At 38.7% G+C, this 18,690-nt stretch overlaps 1 protein-coding gene across 4 annotated transcripts in view; it reads right to left on the reverse strand.

The window, feature by feature from the left end:
- Positions 1-18,690, reverse strand: part of KIFAP3 (kinesin associated protein 3) — a 223,801-nt gene that overhangs the window by 169,937 nt on the left and 35,174 nt on the right. For all 4 annotated transcript variants that reach the window (XM_073900002.1, XM_025877952.2, XM_025877955.2 and 1 more), the window contains one exon: positions 8,985-9,116. In XM_073900002.1, coding sequence (XP_073756103.1) covers positions 8,985-9,116 — 132 coding nt within the window. The remainder of the gene's footprint in view (positions 1-8,984; positions 9,117-18,690) is intronic.

Below are 18,690 nucleotides of genomic sequence, written 5' to 3' on the forward strand. Positions count from 1 at the left end.
TTCGCTATTGTGGACATTGCTGCTATAAACATTGGGGTGCATGTACCCCTTCAGATCCCTACATTTGTAGCTTTGGGGTAAATACCCAGTAGTGCAATTGCTGGGTCGTCTGGGAGCTCTATTTTCAACTTTTTGAGGAACCTCCATACTGTTTTCCGAAGTGGCTTCACCAGCTTGTGTTCCTACCAAAAGTGTAAGAGGGTTACCCTTTCTCTGCATCCCCGCCAACATCTGTCATTTCCTGACGTGTTAATTTTAGACATTCTGACTGGTGTGAGGTGATATCTCATTGTGGTTTTGATTTGGATTTCCCTGATGCCCAGCGATGTTGAGCACATTTTCATGTGTGTGGGCCATTGAGATGTCTTCTTTGGAAAAATGTCTGTTCATGTCTTCTGCCCATTTCTTGATTGGATCATTTGTTCTTTCGGTGTTGAGTTTCATAAGTTCTTTATAGATTGTGGATACTAGCCCTTTATCTGATGCGTCATTTGCAAATATCTTCTCCTATTCTGTTGGTTGTCTTTTGGTTTTGTTGATTTTCTTTTCCTGTGCAAAAGCTTTTTATCTTGAGGAAGCCTCAATAGTTCATTTTTAGTTCATTTTTGCCCTTGCTTCCCTTGCCTTTGGTGATATTTCTAGGAAGAAGTTGCTGAGGCTGAGGTCGAAGAGGCTGCTGCCTGTGTTCTCCTTTAGAATTTTGATGGACTCCTGTCTCACGTTTAGGTCTTTCAACCATTCTGAGTCTAATTTTGTGTGTGGTGTAAGGAAATGGTCCAGTTTCATTCTTCTGCATGTGGCTGTCCAATTTTCCCAACACCATTTGAAGAGAATGTCTTTTGCCTATTGGACATTCTCTCCTGCTTTGTCGAAGATTAATTGACCATAGAGTTGAGGGTCCACTTCTGGGCTCTCTATTCTGTTCCACTGATCTATGTGTCGGTTTTTGTGCCAGGACCATACTGTCTCAACGATTACAGCTTTGTATATGTGCTGCCGAAGCGAGCACAACGATTACAGCTTTGTAAGAGAGCTGGAAGTCCGGAATTGTGATGTCACCAGCGTTGCTTTTCTTTTTCAACATTCCTCTGGCTATTAGGGGTCTTCTCTGGTTCCATACAAATTTTAGGATTATTTGCTCCATTTCTTTGAAAAAAGTAGATGCTATTTTGATAGGGATTGCACTGAATGTGTAGATTGCTCTGGGTAGCATTGACATCCTCACAATATCTGTTCTTCCAATCCATGAGCATGGAACGTTTTTCCATTTCTTTGTGTCTTCCTCAATTTCTTTCATGAGTATTTTATAGTTTTCTGAGTACAGATTCTTTGCCTCTTTGGTTAGATTTATTCCTTATGGTTTTGGGTGCAATTGTAAATGGGGTCGACCTTAATTTCTCTTTCTTCTTTCTTATTGTTGGCATAAAAATGCCACTGATTTCTGTGCATTGATTTTCTATCCTGCCATTTCACTGAATTCCTGTATGAGTTCCAGCACTTCCGGGGTGGAGTCTTTTGGGTTTTCCACATAAACTATATCATCTACAAAGAGTGAGAGTTTGACATCTTCTTTGCCTATTCGGATGCCTTTTATTTCTTTTTGTTGTCTGACTGTTGTGGCTAGGACTTCAAATACTATGTTGAATAGCAGTGGTGATAGTGGACATCTCTGCCATTTCCTGACCTTAGGGGGAAAGCTCTCAGTTTTTCCCCATTGTGAATGATATTTGCTGTGGGTTTTTCATAGTTGGCTTTTAGGATCTTGAGGTATATACCCTCTCTCCCAACACTCTGAAAAGTTTTGATCAAGAAAGGATGCTGTACTTTGTCAAATGATTTTTCTGCATCTATTGAGAGGATCATACGTTCTTGTTCTTTCTTTTATTAATGTATTATATCACATGGATTGATTTGTGGATGTGGAACCAACCTTGCAGCCCAGGGATAAATACCACTTGGTCATGGTGAATAATCCATTTAATGGTACTGTTGGATCCTATGGGCTAGTATTTTGGTGAGAATTTTTGCATCCATGTTCATCAAGGATATTGGTCTGTAATTCTCCTTTTGGATGGGGTCTTTGTCTGGTTTGGGGATCAAGGTAATAGTGGCCTCATAAAATGAGTTTGGAAGTTTACCTTCCATTTCTATTTTTTGGAACAGTTTCAGAAGAATAGGTATTAATTCTTCTTGAAATGTATGGCAGAATTCCCCTGGGAAGCCATCTGGCCCTGGGCTCTTGTTTATTGGGAGATTTTTGATGACTGCTTCAATTTCCTTAGTGGTTATAGGTCTGTTCAGGTTTCCCATTTCTTCCTGGTTCAGTTTTGGTAGTTTATACATCTCTTGGAATCCATCCATTTCCTCCAGATTATCTAATTTGCTGGCATATAGTTGCTCATAATGTTTTTTTCTTAAAGATTTTATTTATTTATTTGAGAGAGAGAGAATGAGAGATAGAGAGCACGAGAGGGAAAAGGGTCAGAGGGAGAAGCAGACTCCCTGCCGAGCAGGGAGCCTGATGCAGGACTCGATCCTGGGACTCCAAGATCATGACCTGAGCCGAAGGCAGTCGCTTAACCAACTGAGCCACCCAGGCGGCCCATAATATGTTCTTATAACTGTTTGAATTTCTTTGGTATTGGTTGTGATCTCTCCTTTTTCATTCATCATTTTATTTATTTGGGTCATTTTTCATTTTGATAAGTCTGGCCAGGGGTTTATCAATCTTATTAATTCAAAGAACCAGCTCCCAGTTTCATTGATCTGTTCTACTGTTCTTTTGATTTCTATTTCATGGATTTCTGCTCTGATCTTTATTATTTCTCTTTTCCTCCTGGGTTTAGGCATTATTTGCCATTCTTCTCCAGCTCCTTTAGGTATAGGGATACGTTGTGTATTTGAAAACTTTCTTTTTTCTTGAGAAAGGCTTGTATTGCTATATACTTTCCTCTTAGGACTGCCTTTGCTGCATCCCAAAGATTTTGAACAGTTGTGTTTTCATTTTCATTGGTTTCCATGAATTTTTTTAATTCCTTAAGTTCCTGGTTGACCCATTCATTCTTTAGTAGGATGCTCTTTAGCCTCCATGTATTTGAGTTCTTTCCAACTTTCCTCATGTGATTGAGTTCTAGTTTCAAAGCATTGTGGTCTGAAAATATGAAGGGACTGATCCCAATCTTTTGGTACCAGTTGAGACCTGATTTGTGACCTAGGACGTGATCTATTCTGGAGAATGTTCCATGGGCACTAGAGAAGAATGTGTATTCTGTTGCTTTGGGATGGAATGTTCTGAATATATCTGTGAAGTCCATTTGGTCCAGTGTGTCATATAAGTCTTTATTTCCTTGTTGACCTTTGGCTTAGATGATCTGTCCATTTCAGTGAGAGGGGTGTTATCGTCCCCCACTATTATTGTACTGCTGTCGATGTGTTTCTTTGCTTTTGTTATTAACTGCCTTATGTCATTGGCTGCTCCCATGTTAGGGGCATAGATATTTACAATTGTTAGATCTTGTTGGAGAGACCCTTTAAGTAGGATATAGTGTCCTTCCTCATCTCTTTTACAGTCTTTGGCTTAAAATCTAATTTGTCTGATATAAGGATTGCCACCCCAGCTTTCTTTTGGTGTCCATTAGCATGGTAAATGGTTTTCCACCCCCTCACTTTCAAACTGGGGGTGTCTTTGGGTTTAAAATGAGTCTCTTGCAGACAGCATATTGATGGGTCTTGTTTTTTAATCCAATCTGATAGGCTGTGTCTTTTGATTGGGGCATTTAGCCCATTTACATTCGGGGTAACTATTGAAAGGTATGAATTTAGTGCCATTGTATTGCCTGTCAGGTGACTGTTACTGTATATTGTCTGTGTTCCTTTCTGGTCTATGTTGCTTTTAGGCTTTCTCTTTTCTTAGAGGGCCCCTTTCAATATTTCTAGTAGGGCTGGTTTCGTGTTTGCAAATTCCTTTAGTTTTTGTTTGTCCTGGAAGCATTTTATCTCTCCTTCTATTGTCCATGACAGCCTAGCTGGATATAGTATTCTTGGCTGCATATTTTTCTCATTAATGCTCTGAATATATCATGCCAGTCCTTTCTGGCCTGCCAGGTCTCTATGGATAGGTCTGTTTTCAATCTAAAGTTTCTACCATTGTAGCTTACAGATCTCTTGTCCCGAGATGCTTTCAGGATTTTCTCTTTGTCTCTGAGACTCGTAGTTTTACTATTAGATGTTGGGGTGTTGACCTATTTTTATTGATTTTGAGGGAGGTTCTCTGTGCCTCCTGGATTTTGATGCCTGTTTCCTTCATGAAATCTGCTATAATTTGCTCCAATATACCTCTGCCCCCTCTCACTTTCTTCTTCTTCTCGGATCCCAATTATTCTAATATTGTTTTGTCTTATGGTATCATTTATCTCTCGAATTCTGCCCTTATGATACAGTAGTTGTTTATCTCTCTTTTTCTCAGCTTCTTTATTTTCCATCATTTGGTCATCTAAATCACTAATTCTCTCTTCTGCCTCATTTATCCTAGCAGTTAGAGCCTCCATTTTTGATTGCACCTCATTAATAGCCTTTTTGATTTCTACTTGGTTAGATTTTAGTTCTTTTATTTCTCCAAAAAAGGTTTCTCTAATAACTTCCATGCTTTTTTCAAGCCCAGCAAGTATCTTTAAAATCATCATTCAGAACTCTAGTTCTGACATTGTACTAATGTCTGTATTGAGTAGGTCCCTGGCAGTCGTTACTGCCTCTTGTTCTTTTTTTTTTTTTTTGAGGTGATTTTTTTCCATCTTGTCATTTTGTCCAGATGAAAATAGAGAAATGAGAGAACAAAATGCTAACAGGGTAACGAATACCTCAGAAAAATACACACTAAACAAATCAGAAGAGACCTGAAACTGGGGGAAAAGAAAGGAAAAGAAAGAAAGAAGAAAAAAAAAGATAAAAAACAAACAAAAAAACAGAATATGATCGAATATGATCAGGCTGGTGCATAGATCAGTGCTACACACTAGATTTTGGGCATATTTTGGTCTGTTAGAAGAAAGTGCCTCCCAAAATTTTAAAGAAAGAAAAAGTTATATATGTACAAAAATAAGGGTAAATACAATGAAAGGATGGATTATGACTGTAAAGATGAAAATTATAAAATATTTTATAAAAGGAATTGATAAAACGTTGTTTGAAAAAAGAAAGAGGATTAAAAAAAAAAAGCGGGAGAGAATGTGATCAGGGAAGAGACTAGAACAAAGCCATAGACTAGAGATTTAGGGTATATTTTGGTCTGTTAGAAGAAACTGTGTCCCAAAATTTAGAGAGAACTTATATATATATACTAAAAATAAGGTTGACTACTATGAAGGGCTAGAATATGACTCTAAAAATGAAAAATAAAAAAGATTTTTTTTAATGGGATTGATAAGATGTTGGCTGAAAAAGGGAAAAAGAAATAGTCAAAAAAAAAAGAAAAGGAAAGGAAAAAAAATTAAAAAAAAAACTTTAAAAGACTAAAGAATCATGGGAAAAAAGCCATGAATTCCATGTGCAGTATTCCCCTAGCACTGGAGTTCTGCCATTCTCATTGACCCATAACGTTGGTCTTGGCTGACTGTTCTTGCTGATCTTCTGGGGGAGGGGCCTGTCAGTGGTTCTCAAATGTCTTTGCTGGAAGCAGAATTGCCCCACCCTTGCCAGGGCCCACGCTAAGCAATCTGGTCTGGTTTTGTCTTGGGAGCTTTTGTTCCCTGCAAGCTTTCCGTATAGCTTTGGAGGACAAGAGTGAAAATGGCGGCCTCCCATTCTCCGCCCGGAGGAGCCGAGAACTTGGGGCCCCACTCCTCAGTGAGCCCCCAGAGAAAAGCAGTCAATCACTCCCGTCTCCCCGATTGCCGGCCGCACTCTGTACTCACCTGGGTTGTGACCGAGCGTTTCTATCTCTGGCACACGACCCCATTTGGAGTCTACAAACCCAGCAGATCCCTTCGGTGTGCTCCCAAGCCCCTCCTCCTGGGGGAGGAAGTGGGGGGTCTCTCCGGATCTGCTGCTTGTGGGGTCCCTGCTGGAGGAGCAGTGGCCCAACTGTGCCATGGATCACAGTTTATGGCAATCCCAAGCTGAGAGTCCACTCCTCGGCTCCATATTTGCAGCCAGCTTCTCTGCTCTGATACCTGGGAGCTCTGCCGCACTCAGACACCCCCGGTCTTCCTGTGACCCCGAGGGTCCCGAGACCACACTGTCCCAGTAGGGTTCCACCCCCTGCTTAGCCACTGGAGTGACATCCCTCAGGATAGCGGACTTCTAAAAGTTCCAATTTTGTTCTCTGCTCTCTTATCACTTGCTGGTAGCAGCTGAAGGAGGTCCCCTCCCCCACCATCTATCTTCCCAAATATCGCCTAGGATTCACTTCTCTGCATGTCCTACCTTCCAGAAAGTGGTCATTTTTCTGTTCAGATAGTTGCTGCTATTCTTTTCTTTGATCTCCTGTTGTGTTCGTAGGTGTTCGGAATGGTCTGATCCCTATCTAGCTGAATTCCTGGGACCAAACGAAATTTAGGTCTCCTACACCTCCGCCATCTTGCTCCCCAGCTCTATCGTTTTTCAGATCTATTTTCCACCAACATATATATAAACAATCTGATTCATCTTCTTTCCATCCAAGGTACGAGATTTTCTCCTTCAGTATGTAGGTCTCTCTCCTAAATCCTTCCCTTCTTATAAAAGACAAAGAAGAGGGTGCCTGCGTGGCTCAGTTGGTTAAGCGTCTGCCTTCAGCTCAGGTCATGATCTCGGTGTCCTGGGATTGAATCCTGCATCAGGCTCCCGGCTCAGCGTGGAGTCTGCTTCTCCCTCTCCCTCTGTGCTTTCTCTCCCTCTCTCGCTCTCTTTCAAATAAATAAATAGAATCTTAAACAAAAAAAAAAAGACAAAGAAGAAATAGGGCTAGAACTTTTAGAAAACGTCAGCTATATACTTACTGATTATACCCATAGTCAAAAATCAGAACCTTCATTAGGCAGTCCATACCTATTAAGAAGACCAAAAACTCACAAGAAAAATACCCATAGTATTTCTGGACCATAATCATCAGTATCTCATAAAGAAATCTTCAGAAAACTGGGACTCTGTTGAAGATGGGCTTAAATATTTCTTTGCCTAATAAGGGAAAATGAAATATAGTACAAGTCTTCTAGACTTGGGTCATAGCACTGACTACCCCAATTTAATGACAATTTTCACTTCATATCTATCTCAGCCTACATTGAGTGTCCTTCCCAAAACCCTCATCCCCAGCTGCTGCCATTGTTAACACCTCGAACTATCAACAAACCACGCTCTCCTTTTGCTCCTTCAACGATTCCTCTCCAAACCTTGTGCAGTTGAGTATCACAAGGTTGAATTACTCAGGTTTTTCCTTTACTGAAGTTTAAATCCACATACTCTAGCCACAGTTGGTAGTAACTCTTTCCAAGTGGTTGGCTCTCAGGTGAATGTATCCTTTGTCTAAAAAGTCCATGGATTTCCAAGCAATAACAACATTCTCATTTAATTCTAGCTGAATGACACTAACTGCATTCTTAAGAACTAAAAGTGAAATCTCTCACCTGAATGTGGATATTTGAGGTTCTAAAGGCAAAGACTCTGATCTGCTAGCTTTTTCTTGGAAATAAAATTAATAAGATCTCAAGAGATTTTCACATGTTCTCAAAATGTACAAAACTCAGGCAGAAATCAAAAACACATTAATGGAAGAGAGAAAGTCTAAGAAGATACAGTGTAAGTATGTGTGTGTGAGCATATGTGTATTTTTCTTCAATTTAGTGAATTATCCAAGGGCTTGGTTATTTTAATGAATTATCTATATAATTTACTCTCCTAATACACAAAAAAAAGACAGATTAGGGATCTTTATAAGATATTAGGCAGCTTGTCTTTTCAGGTTGCTATACACCAAAGTTTCCCCATTGCAGCACTATTAAAATTTGGAGCCAAATTATTTTTTGCTTGTAGGTGGCTATCCTGTGCATTGTGGGATGTTTAGCAGCACCGTGGCCTCTATCCACTAGACTGCCAATAGGATCCCTCTAGTTACAAAAACCAAAAATGTCCCCAGGCATTACCAAATGTTCTCTGGGGGAAAAAAAAATCACAACCAATTGAGAACCACTGCTATATATTTAAAATACAGTGCTTTTCAATGTGCTACACCACCAGGACACACTAACACTTTTTTTAACTAGTTAAAATTCTTTTTACTTAGTTCCCAAATCAAGTTTTTTTTTAATGGAGGGAGAGAAAAAAGTTAGGAGAGAATACTAGGTGATCTCAGACCTTCTCTACTTCTACAACATTATGGAAAGAGGGCAAAACAATCACCAGCACAACTATAGGCTAATGAGAAAGGCCATTTTCCAAGGCGCTCCTGAAAGTATTGCAAAAACAGGAAGGAAAGTGTGTAGGATGTCAGGAAATGTAAACTCAATTCATTGAGTCAGAAAATGCTCATTTTATACTAACATCTTTCACAAGGCTAGACTCTTAAGGAATGAATTCAAAGTACATGCCCCATGTGGGAATTCTGGAACTCATACTATTTTCTACAATTCCAGGGAAAAAAGAATACAGACAGGGATCTCCTAAAATAGAAATTTCCTAAATTAAGCTAAAAGTCTCATATAAACATATCTTTTATTACTGATTTCACAGGTTGTAGTAGTTTATATTCTATTATATGCCTTTTCTAAATGGGATAAATTAGAAATGATATTTTTCAGAAGTTCCCATTATACTTATGTATACCTGATCTTCTCTGGAATAAACAGATTCTGTATTTATAGTTCAATATAGTCTCTGCTTCACTATGATGAAGTATATCTAGAAGAATGCCGTAACCTCTATCATCTATGCAATATAAATAACATCAAATTTCTACACAGTTTGTATAAGGTTCACTACTTTCAAAACATACACAAATGAAGAAAACTTACATCTTCTGGCATTCCTTTCGTTCTCCCAACATGGGATCACCCATTTCTCCAAGAATGGTAGCTTCTACTTCATACTGAACAATGAGTGCTTTTTCTGATGGATGTACATCAATATTTCCTCCTTTAACTTTCCTATAATATAAAATAAAAATAGACATATATTAAAAATTCACAAAATATTCATGGTTTTTATCTAGTTTCTAGTTCCAAAAGCATGTGGGTTAGATTAACATATACATTTAAATTAGATTTTCTTTTGACTTGGACCAAGAAATAAATCTTTTTCTCCAATTCTGTAAACTCTGTACTATACTTATAATTCTCAGTTTTACAGAAAGTACCTTAATAAATAGCTATACCTGGGAAAAAATACATTTACACAAAGAATCATGCATAAAAGCAAATCAATAAAATAAACAAGATGTTTTGGAGAGAGTAATCTCAAACAAAAATCAGCAATTCAAAAAAAAAGATAGCTGCCCCCAAATTTATTTTGTTTCATATTTTATTTATTGTATTATATTGTTTGTATGTATGTATTTATTCATTTATTTTTAAGTAGGCTCCATGCCCTGCATGGAGCCCATTGAGGGGCTTGAACTCAACGACCCTGAGATGGAGACCCGAGTCAAGATCAAGAGTCGGAGGCTTAACCGACTGAGCCATCCAGGCACACCCCCAAAATTTATATTAAAAAAAAAAAATCAATCTGCCTAACAATTAGCCTGTTACATGTATCACAGAATGACATGAAGACATTATCTAAACTACAATATTTATCATGTATCATCTTATATAACTGTATAAATTGTGGCATTAGTACCTAATCATTCTTCAAAATCACATTCATATTACATAACAAAAAAATTTAAGGGTTATGTTTTAGTTATGCATCTCAAATTATAGCATCACTAGTAATTCCCATAGAAAGTTCCTATATACATTATCCTCCCACACTCCTAAAGTTATACAATGAATGTTTAATTATTGTAAACCAATGACAAATTAACCACTACTTGTCATGTGGCCACATTAGCAGGTGACAAAACAAGTTGTACTCAAGGAGATGAAGCAATAGAAACAAGATAAATTTCTCACTGTGGTCACACAGTTGGCTAGTGGGCATCTTAGACTGACGAGAAGGAACATAAATATAACAATGTCCTAAACTGATTCCAATAATCAGAAACTCAAAGCTTTTCCTTCCATTAGAAATAAGTGGCTTGGAGAGGAAGAGCAAGATGGCAGAGGAGTAGGAGGCCTACATTTTGTCTGCTCCCAGGAATTCAGCTAGATAGGGATCAAACCATTCTGAACACCTATAAACACAACAGGAGATCGAAGAAAAGAATAGCAGCAATGCTCTGAACAGAAAAGCGACCACTTTCTGGAAGGTAGGACGTGCAGATAAGTGAATCCTACACGATATTTGGGAAGATGGATGGCGGGGGAGGGGGCCTCTGTCAGCCGCTACTGGCAAGTGATAGAGAGCAGAGCACAAAATTGGAACTTTTAGAAGTCTGCTATGCTGAGGGACGTTGCCATGTGGAACCCTCGCTGGGACAGTGTGGTCTCGGGACCCTCGGGGTCACAGAAGACTGGGGGTGCCTGAGTGCAGCAGAGTGCCCAGGTATCAGAGCAGGGAAGCCAGCTGCAGAGACGGACCTGAGGAGTGGGCTCTTGGGCTCAGGGTTGCCATAAACCGTGATCCGTGACACAGTCCAACCACTGCTCTTCCAGCAGGGACCCCACAAGTGGCAGATCCAGGGAGACTCTCCATCCTCCCCGGGAGGAGCTGCGCGGGAGTGCACTGCTGCGATCTGCTGGGTTTGGAGCCTACAAACGGGGTCATGTGAAAGAGATAGAAACGCTCAGTCACAGGCCAGGTGAGCATGGAGTGCGGCCGGAGACCAGGGAGAGAGGAGTGATTGACTGCTTTTCTCTGGGGGCTCACTGAGGAGTGGGGCCCCGAGTTCTCAGCTCCTCTGGCCGGAGATTGGGAGGGTGCCATTTTCACTCTTGTCCTCCAAAACTGTACGGAAAGCTTGCAGGGAACAAAAGCTCCCAAGAGCAAACCTGAGCAGATTACTTAGCCCGGAACCCAGCAAGGGCGGGGCAATTCCGTCCCCAGCAAATACATTTGAGAACCACAGCAACAGACCCCTCCCCCAGAAGATCAGCAAGAACAGCCAGCCAAGACCAAGTTTACCAATCAATGAGAACGACAGAACTCCACCGCTAGGGGAATACAGCACAGACAATTCATGGCTTTTCCCCCTGATTCTTTATTCTTTCCAAGTTAATTTTTTAAATTTTCTTTTCCTTCTTTTTTGAATACTTTTACCTTTTTCAACCAATCTTATCAATCCCTTTTATAAAAATCTATTTTATTTTTCATTTTTAGAGTCATATTCTATCCCTTCATAGTAGTTAACCTTGTTTTTGGTATATATATATATATATATGTTGTTCTCTCCTTACAATTTGGGGATACAGTTTCCTATAACAGACCAAAATATACCCTAAATCTCTAGTGTATGGCTTTGTTCTAGTCTCCAGCCTGATCACATTCTCTCCCCCCCTTTTTTTTAAATTCCTCTTCTTTCTTTTTTCAACCAACTTCTTATCAATTCCTTTTATAAAATATTTTATAATTTTCATCTTTATAGTCATAATCCATCCCTTCATCATAATTACCCTTATTTTTGTACATATATAAGTTTTTCTTTCTTTAAAATTTTGGGAGGCACTTTCTTCTAACAAACCAAGATACACCCAAAATCTAGTGTGTGGCACTGATCGATGCACCAGCCTGATCATATCTGATCATATTCTGTTTGTTTGTTTCTTTTTTTTTAAATCTTTTTCTTTTTTCTTTCTTTCCATTTCTTTTCCCCTGGTTTCAGGTCTCTTCTGATTTGTTTAGTGTATATTTTTCAGGGGTTGTCTTTAGCCTGTTAGCATTTTGTTCTCTCATTCATCTATTCTCGTCTGGACAAAATGACAAGATGGAAAAAATCACCTCAAAAAAAAGAACAAGAGGCAGTACCAAATGCCAAGGACCTAATCAATATGTACATTAGTAAGAAGTCAGAACTAGAGTTCAGAGAGATGATTTTAAAGATACTCCCTGGGCTTGAAGAAAGCATGGAACATACTAGAGAAACAATTTCTGGAGAAATAAAAGAACTAAAATCTAATGAAGTCGAAATCAAAAAGGCTATTAATGAGGTGCAATCAAAAATGGAGGCTCTAACTGCTAGGATAAATGAGGCAGAAGAGAGAATTAGTGATATAGAAGACCAAATGATGGAAAATAAAGAAGGTAAGTAAAAGAGATAAACAACTACTGGATCACGAGGGCAGAATTTGAGAGATAAGTGATAACATAGATGAAACAATATTAGAATAATTGGGATCCCAGAAGAAGAAGAAAGAGAGAAAGGGGCAGAGGTATATTGGAGCAAATTATAGCAGAGAACTTCCCTAATGTGGGGAAGGAGACAGGCATCAAAATCCAGGAGACACAGAGAACCCCCTCAAAATCAATAAAAATAGGTTAACAACGAATAGTAAAATTTACGAGTCTCAGAGACAAAGAGAAAATATTGAAAGCAGCTCAGGAAAAGAGATCTGTATCTTACAATGCTGGAAACATTAGATAGACAACAGACCTATCCACAGAGACCTGGCAGGCCAGTAAGGACTGGCATGATATACTCAGAGCACTAAATGAGAAAAATATGCAGACTTGAATACTATAACCAGCTAGGCTGTCAAGGACAATAGAAGGAGAGATGAAAAGATTCCAGGACAAACAAAAACTAAAGGAATTTGCAAACACGAAACCAGCCCTACAAGAAATATTGAAAGGGATCCTCTAAGAAAAGAGAGAGCCTAAAAGCAACAGAGACCGGAAAGGAACACAGACAATAGACAGTAACAGTCACCTGACAGGCAATACAATGGCACTAAATTCATATCTTTCAATAGTTACCCCGAATGTAAATGGGCTAAATGCCCCAATCAAAAGACACAGGCTATCAGATTGGATTAAAAAACACAAGACCCATCGATATGCTGTCGGCAAGAGACTCATTTTAGACCCAAAGACACTCCCAGATTGAAAGTGAGGGGGTGGAAAACCATTTACCATGCTAATGGACACCAAAAGAAAGCCGGGGTGGCAATCCTTATATCAGACAAATTAGATTTTAAAACAAAGACTGTAAAAGAGATGAGGAAGGACACTATATCCTACTTAAAGGGTCTCTCCAACAAGAAGATCTAACAATTGTAAATATCTATGCCCCGAAAATGGGAGCAGCTAATTACATAAGGCAATTAATAACAAAAGCAAAGAAACACATCGACAACAATACAATAATAGTGGGGGACGATAACACCCCCTTCACTGAAATGGACAGATCATCTAAGCAAAAGATCAACAAGGAAATAAAGACTTTAAATGACACAGTGGACCAAATGGACTTCACAGATATATTCAGAACATTCCATCCCAAAGCAACAGAATACACATTCTTCTCTAGTGTCCATGAAACATTCTCCAGAATAGATCACGTCCTAGGTCGCAAATCAGGTCTCAACTGGTACCAAAAGATTGGGATCAGTCCCTGCATATTTTCAGACCAAGGTGCTTTGAAACTAGAACTCAATCACAAAAGGAAAGTCAGAACTCAAATACATGGAGGTTAAAGAGCATCCTACTAAAGAATGAATGGGTCAACCAGGAAATTAAAGCAGATTTTAAAAAATCCATGGAAACCAATGAAAATGAAAACACAACTGTTCAAAATCTTTGGGATGCAGCAAAGGCAGTCCTAAGAGGAACGTATATAGCAATGCAAGTCTTTCTCAAGAAACAAGAAAGATCTCAAATACACAACCTAACCTTACACCTAGAGGAGCTGGAGAAAGAACAGGAAATAAAGCCTAAACCCAGCAGGAGAAGAGATATAATAAAGATCAAGCAGAAATCCATGAAATAGAAACCAAAAGAACAGTAGAACAGATCAACGAAACTAAGAGCTGGTTCTTTGAAAGAATTAACAAGATTGACAAACCCCTGGCCAGACTTATCAAAAAGACAAGAGAAATGACCCAACTCAACAAAATCGTGAATGAAAGAGGAGAGATCACAATCAACACCAATGAAATACAAACAACTATAAGAACATATTATTAGGAACTCTATGCCAGCAAATTAGATAATCTGGAAGAAATGGATGCATTCCTAGAGATATATCAACTACCAAAACTGAACCAGGAAGAAATGGGAAACCTGAACAGACCTATAACCACTAAGGAAATTGAAGCAGTCATCAAAAATCTCCCAACAAACAAGAGCCCAGGGCCAGATGGCTTCTCAGGAGAATTCTACCAAACATTTCAAGAAGAATTAATACCTATTGTCCTGAAACTGTTCCAAAAAATAGAAATGGAAGGAAAAATTCCAAACTCGTTTTATGAGGCCACCATTACCTTGATCCCCAAACCAGACAAAGACCCCATCCAAAAGGAGTACAGACCAATATCCTTGATGAACATGAATGCAAAAATTCTCACCAAAATACTAGCCAGTAGGATCCAACAGTACATTAAAAGGATTATTCACCACGACCAAGTGGGATTTATCCCTGGGCTGTAAGGTTGGTTCCACATCCACAAATCAATCCATGTGATACAATACATTAATAAAGGAAAGAACAAGAACCATATGATCCTCTCAATAGATGCAGAAAAAGCATCTGACAAAGTACAGCATTCTTTCTTGATCAAAACTCTTCAGAGTATAGGGATAGAGAGTACATACCTCAAGATCATAAAAGCCATCTACGAAAATCCCACAGCGAATATCATTCTCAATGGGGAAAAACTGAGAGTTTTCCCCCTAAGGTCAGGAACACGGCAGGGATGTCCACTATCACCACTGCTATTCAACATAGTATTAGAAGGCCTAGCCATGCAGTCAGACAACAAAAAGAAATAAAAGGCATCTGAATCGGCAAATAAGTCAAACTCTCACTCTTTGCAGATGATATGATACTTATGTGGAAAACCCAAAAGACTCCACCCTGAAACTGCTGGAACTCATACAGGAATTCAGTGAAGTGGCAGGATAGAAAATCAATGCACAGAAATTAGTGGCATTTCTATACCAACAAGACAGAAGAAAGAGAAATTAAGGAGTTGAACCCATTCACAATTGCACCCAAAAGCATAATATACCTAGGATTAAATTTAATCAAAGAGGCAAAGAATCTGTACTCAGAAAACTATAAAATACTCATGAAAGAAATTGAGGAAGACACAAAGAAATGGAAAAACGTTCCACGCTCATGGATTGGAAGAACACATTTTGTGAAGAAATGTGGAACCAGAAAAAGACTGAATAGCCAGAGGAATGTTGAAAAAGAAAAGCAAAGCTGGTGGCATCACAATTCCGGACTTCAAGACAAAGCTGTAATCGTCGAGACAGTATGGTCCTGGCACAAAAACCGACACATAGATCAATGGAACAGATTAGAAAGCCCAGAAGTGGACCCTCAACTCTATGGTCAACTAATCTTCGACAAAGCAGGAGAGAATGTCCAATGGAAAAAAGACAGTCTCTTCAACAAATGGTGTTGGGAAAATTGGACAGCCACATGCAGAAGAATGAAACTGGACCATTTCCTTACACTACACACAAAAATAGACTCCAAATGGTTGAAAGACCTAAATGTGAGATAGGAGTCCATCAAAATCCTAAAGGAGAACACAGGCAGCAACCTCTTCGACCTCAGCCACAGCAACTTCTTCCTAGAAATATCGCCAAAGGCAAGGGAAGCAAGGGGAAAAATGAACTAAAAATGAACTATTGGGACTTCATCAAGATAAGAAGCTTTTGCACAGCAAAAGAAACAGTCCACAAAACCAAAAGACAACCTACAGAATGGGAGAAGATATTTGCAAATGACATATCAGATAAAGGGGTAGTTTCCAAAATCTATAAAGAACTTATCAAACTCAACACCCAAAGAACAAATGATACAATCAAGAAATGGGCAGAAGACAGGAAGAGACATTTTTCCAAAGAAGACATCCAAATGGCCAACAGACACATGAAAAAGTGCTCAACATCGCTCTGCATCAGGGAAATCCAAATCAAAACCACAATGAGGTATCATCTCACACCAGTCAGAATGGCCTAATTAACAAGTCAGGAAACGACAGATGTTGGCGCGGATGCGGAAAATGGGGAACCCTCCTACACTGTTGGTGGGAACGCAAGCTGGTGCAGCCACTCTGGAAAACAGTATGGAGGTTCCTCAAAAAATTGAAAATAGAGCTCCCAGATGACCCAGCAATTGCACTACTGGGTATTTACCCCAAAGCTACAAATGTAGGGACCCAAAGGGGTATATGCACCCCAATGTTTATAGTAACAATGTTCACAATAGCCAAACTATGGAAAGAGCCAAGATGTCCATTGACAGATGAATGGATAAAGAAGATTTGGTATATATGTACAATGGAATATTACGCAGCCATCAAAAGGAATGAAATCTTGTCATTTGCAACAATGTGGATGGAAATGGAGGGTATTATGCTGGGTTAAATAAGTCAATCAGAGAAAGACATGTTTCACATGATCACTGATATGAGGAATTCTTTATCTCAGAAAACAAACTTGAGGGTTGCAGGAGTGGTGGGGGTTGGGAGGGATGGGGTGGCTGGGTGATAGACATTGGGGAGGATATGTGCTATGGTGAGCGCTGTGAATTGTGTAAGACTGTTGAATCACAGACCTGTACCTCTGAAACAAATACATTATATGGTAAAAAAAGAAAAAAAGAAAAAGATAGTAGGAAGGGAGAAATGAACGGGGGGAAATCGGTGGGGGAGATGAACCATGAGAGACTATGGACTCCAAGAAATAAACTGAGGGTTCTAGAGGGGAGGGAGGTCAGGGGATGGGTTAGCCTGGTGATGGGTATTAAAGAGGGCATGTATTGAATGGAGTACTGGGTGTTATATGCAAACAATGAATCATGGAACACTATGTGAAAAACTAATGATGTAATGTATGGTGGTTATCATAACATCATAAAGTAAAAAAAAATCCTAGTCGCCTCACTAAAGTGACAAAAAAAAGAAATAAATGGCTTATTATTCATATTTCAATGTAATAATTAAAATGATCTTTTCATCAGAATTCTTTATGAAAACAAAAAATGCAAGAACATGGAATCTGTATGGGTCATGACTAAGAGTCAAATACAGAGACAGGGCGGGAAATCAAATACAACAATGCTAGAGTGTAGGTAGGTCAGCAACTAAACTGACAGTAAGATGTACAGAACAGAGCTTGTAAGGAATGAAAGCAACTAGAAACCAGGCAGGCCAGTAAAAATAATTAGGAAATAAGACAAACACAAATATACTAAACATGATGTTACAGAGTCCAAAAGGTAAGATAAATGGATATAAGTTGAGGGTAGCAATAAAAAACTAAAGAAATCATGGGACTCAAAAGAACTAAGAAGAGCTTAAAAAAAAAATAAGAAGTACTATATAGGAAGCACAACACAAACTATCTTAGTTGTAAAGTAAACTAGTTATTTGCTTCCTGATGAGATGGAGAGCAATCCCACTCTTGAATTTCCTATACAGAAGGGGGTAACTGCTGTATCCAATTCAATGAAGAGAACCAGAAGGATAAAATGTAAGTGCAGATCCTAAGAGGAATCTCCAACCACCACTTTCACAGTAGGTCTTCCGCACATTAAGAAGTGAGATAAAAGCATAATTGTTGTCTTCTGGTCTGATATCTTGCCTTTCCCAAAGAAATCAAATAGATCAAAGAATCTCACCACTCCTTTCCAGTTTTTGTTTGCTTTTATGTGCCCGTGTGTTTTAAGACAGTAGTAAGTTCGTCAAATTTTTTAAATTTTCTTTATCACTAAAGCAGATTATGTTTTTATAGGGAAAGTATTACACAGAAATTACAAAGAAAGAAATAAACTCAAAAACCTAGAAGGAACCAGCTGTTATAAATTTAGCACATATACATTCAGATATTTTTCTATCCACATATAAATAAGAGTGGCAGCTCTAGAATTTCTTTATAGGAAAGGCATAAGGGTAGCAACCTGGTAGGGCTGAAACTACATTGAATAGCACTTTCCACAAGAGTAACACAAGTTATTGTTTATATCAACGTGGGGGCTGATGGAAATTATGGATGGATAAACCCCTCCCATTCTCCCTGGCACTGTGACTGAATATACAAAATACATATAGTACAACTAAGGTCATATTATATTATATAGTAACATATATTTAAAATTTACGATGTAGTCACTTTATAAGACAATGCTTTGCCTTTAGAAATTCATACATTCCAGATTCTCCATTTGTTGAACACCTTGATTATTTCTAACTGATATTGAAAAAATTTACAGGATTCATTTACAAAACATTCAAAACCACACTTTGCTGATTTACAAAGTACTTCTATAAAGGCTCAAAACATTTTGTAATTCAGTTACTCTATGTATGATACAAATATTTCAACATTGATAACCAAGGCTTCAAATTCTATTTTAGTTGGTAAAATAGTCCTGCTTATTTGGATACTGTTATGAATTATGTCTGAATGCAACCTATAACAAGTACATATCTGCTGTTGATGGTTGATTTA

The sequence above is a fragment of the Callorhinus ursinus genome, unplaced genomic scaffold, assembly GCF_003265705.2.
Source record: "Callorhinus ursinus isolate GAN/ISIS: 27379988/994484 unplaced genomic scaffold, GSC_fseal_2.0 scaffold13, whole genome shotgun sequence".
Lineage (NCBI taxonomy): Eukaryota > Metazoa > Chordata > Mammalia > Carnivora > Otariidae > Callorhinus > Callorhinus ursinus.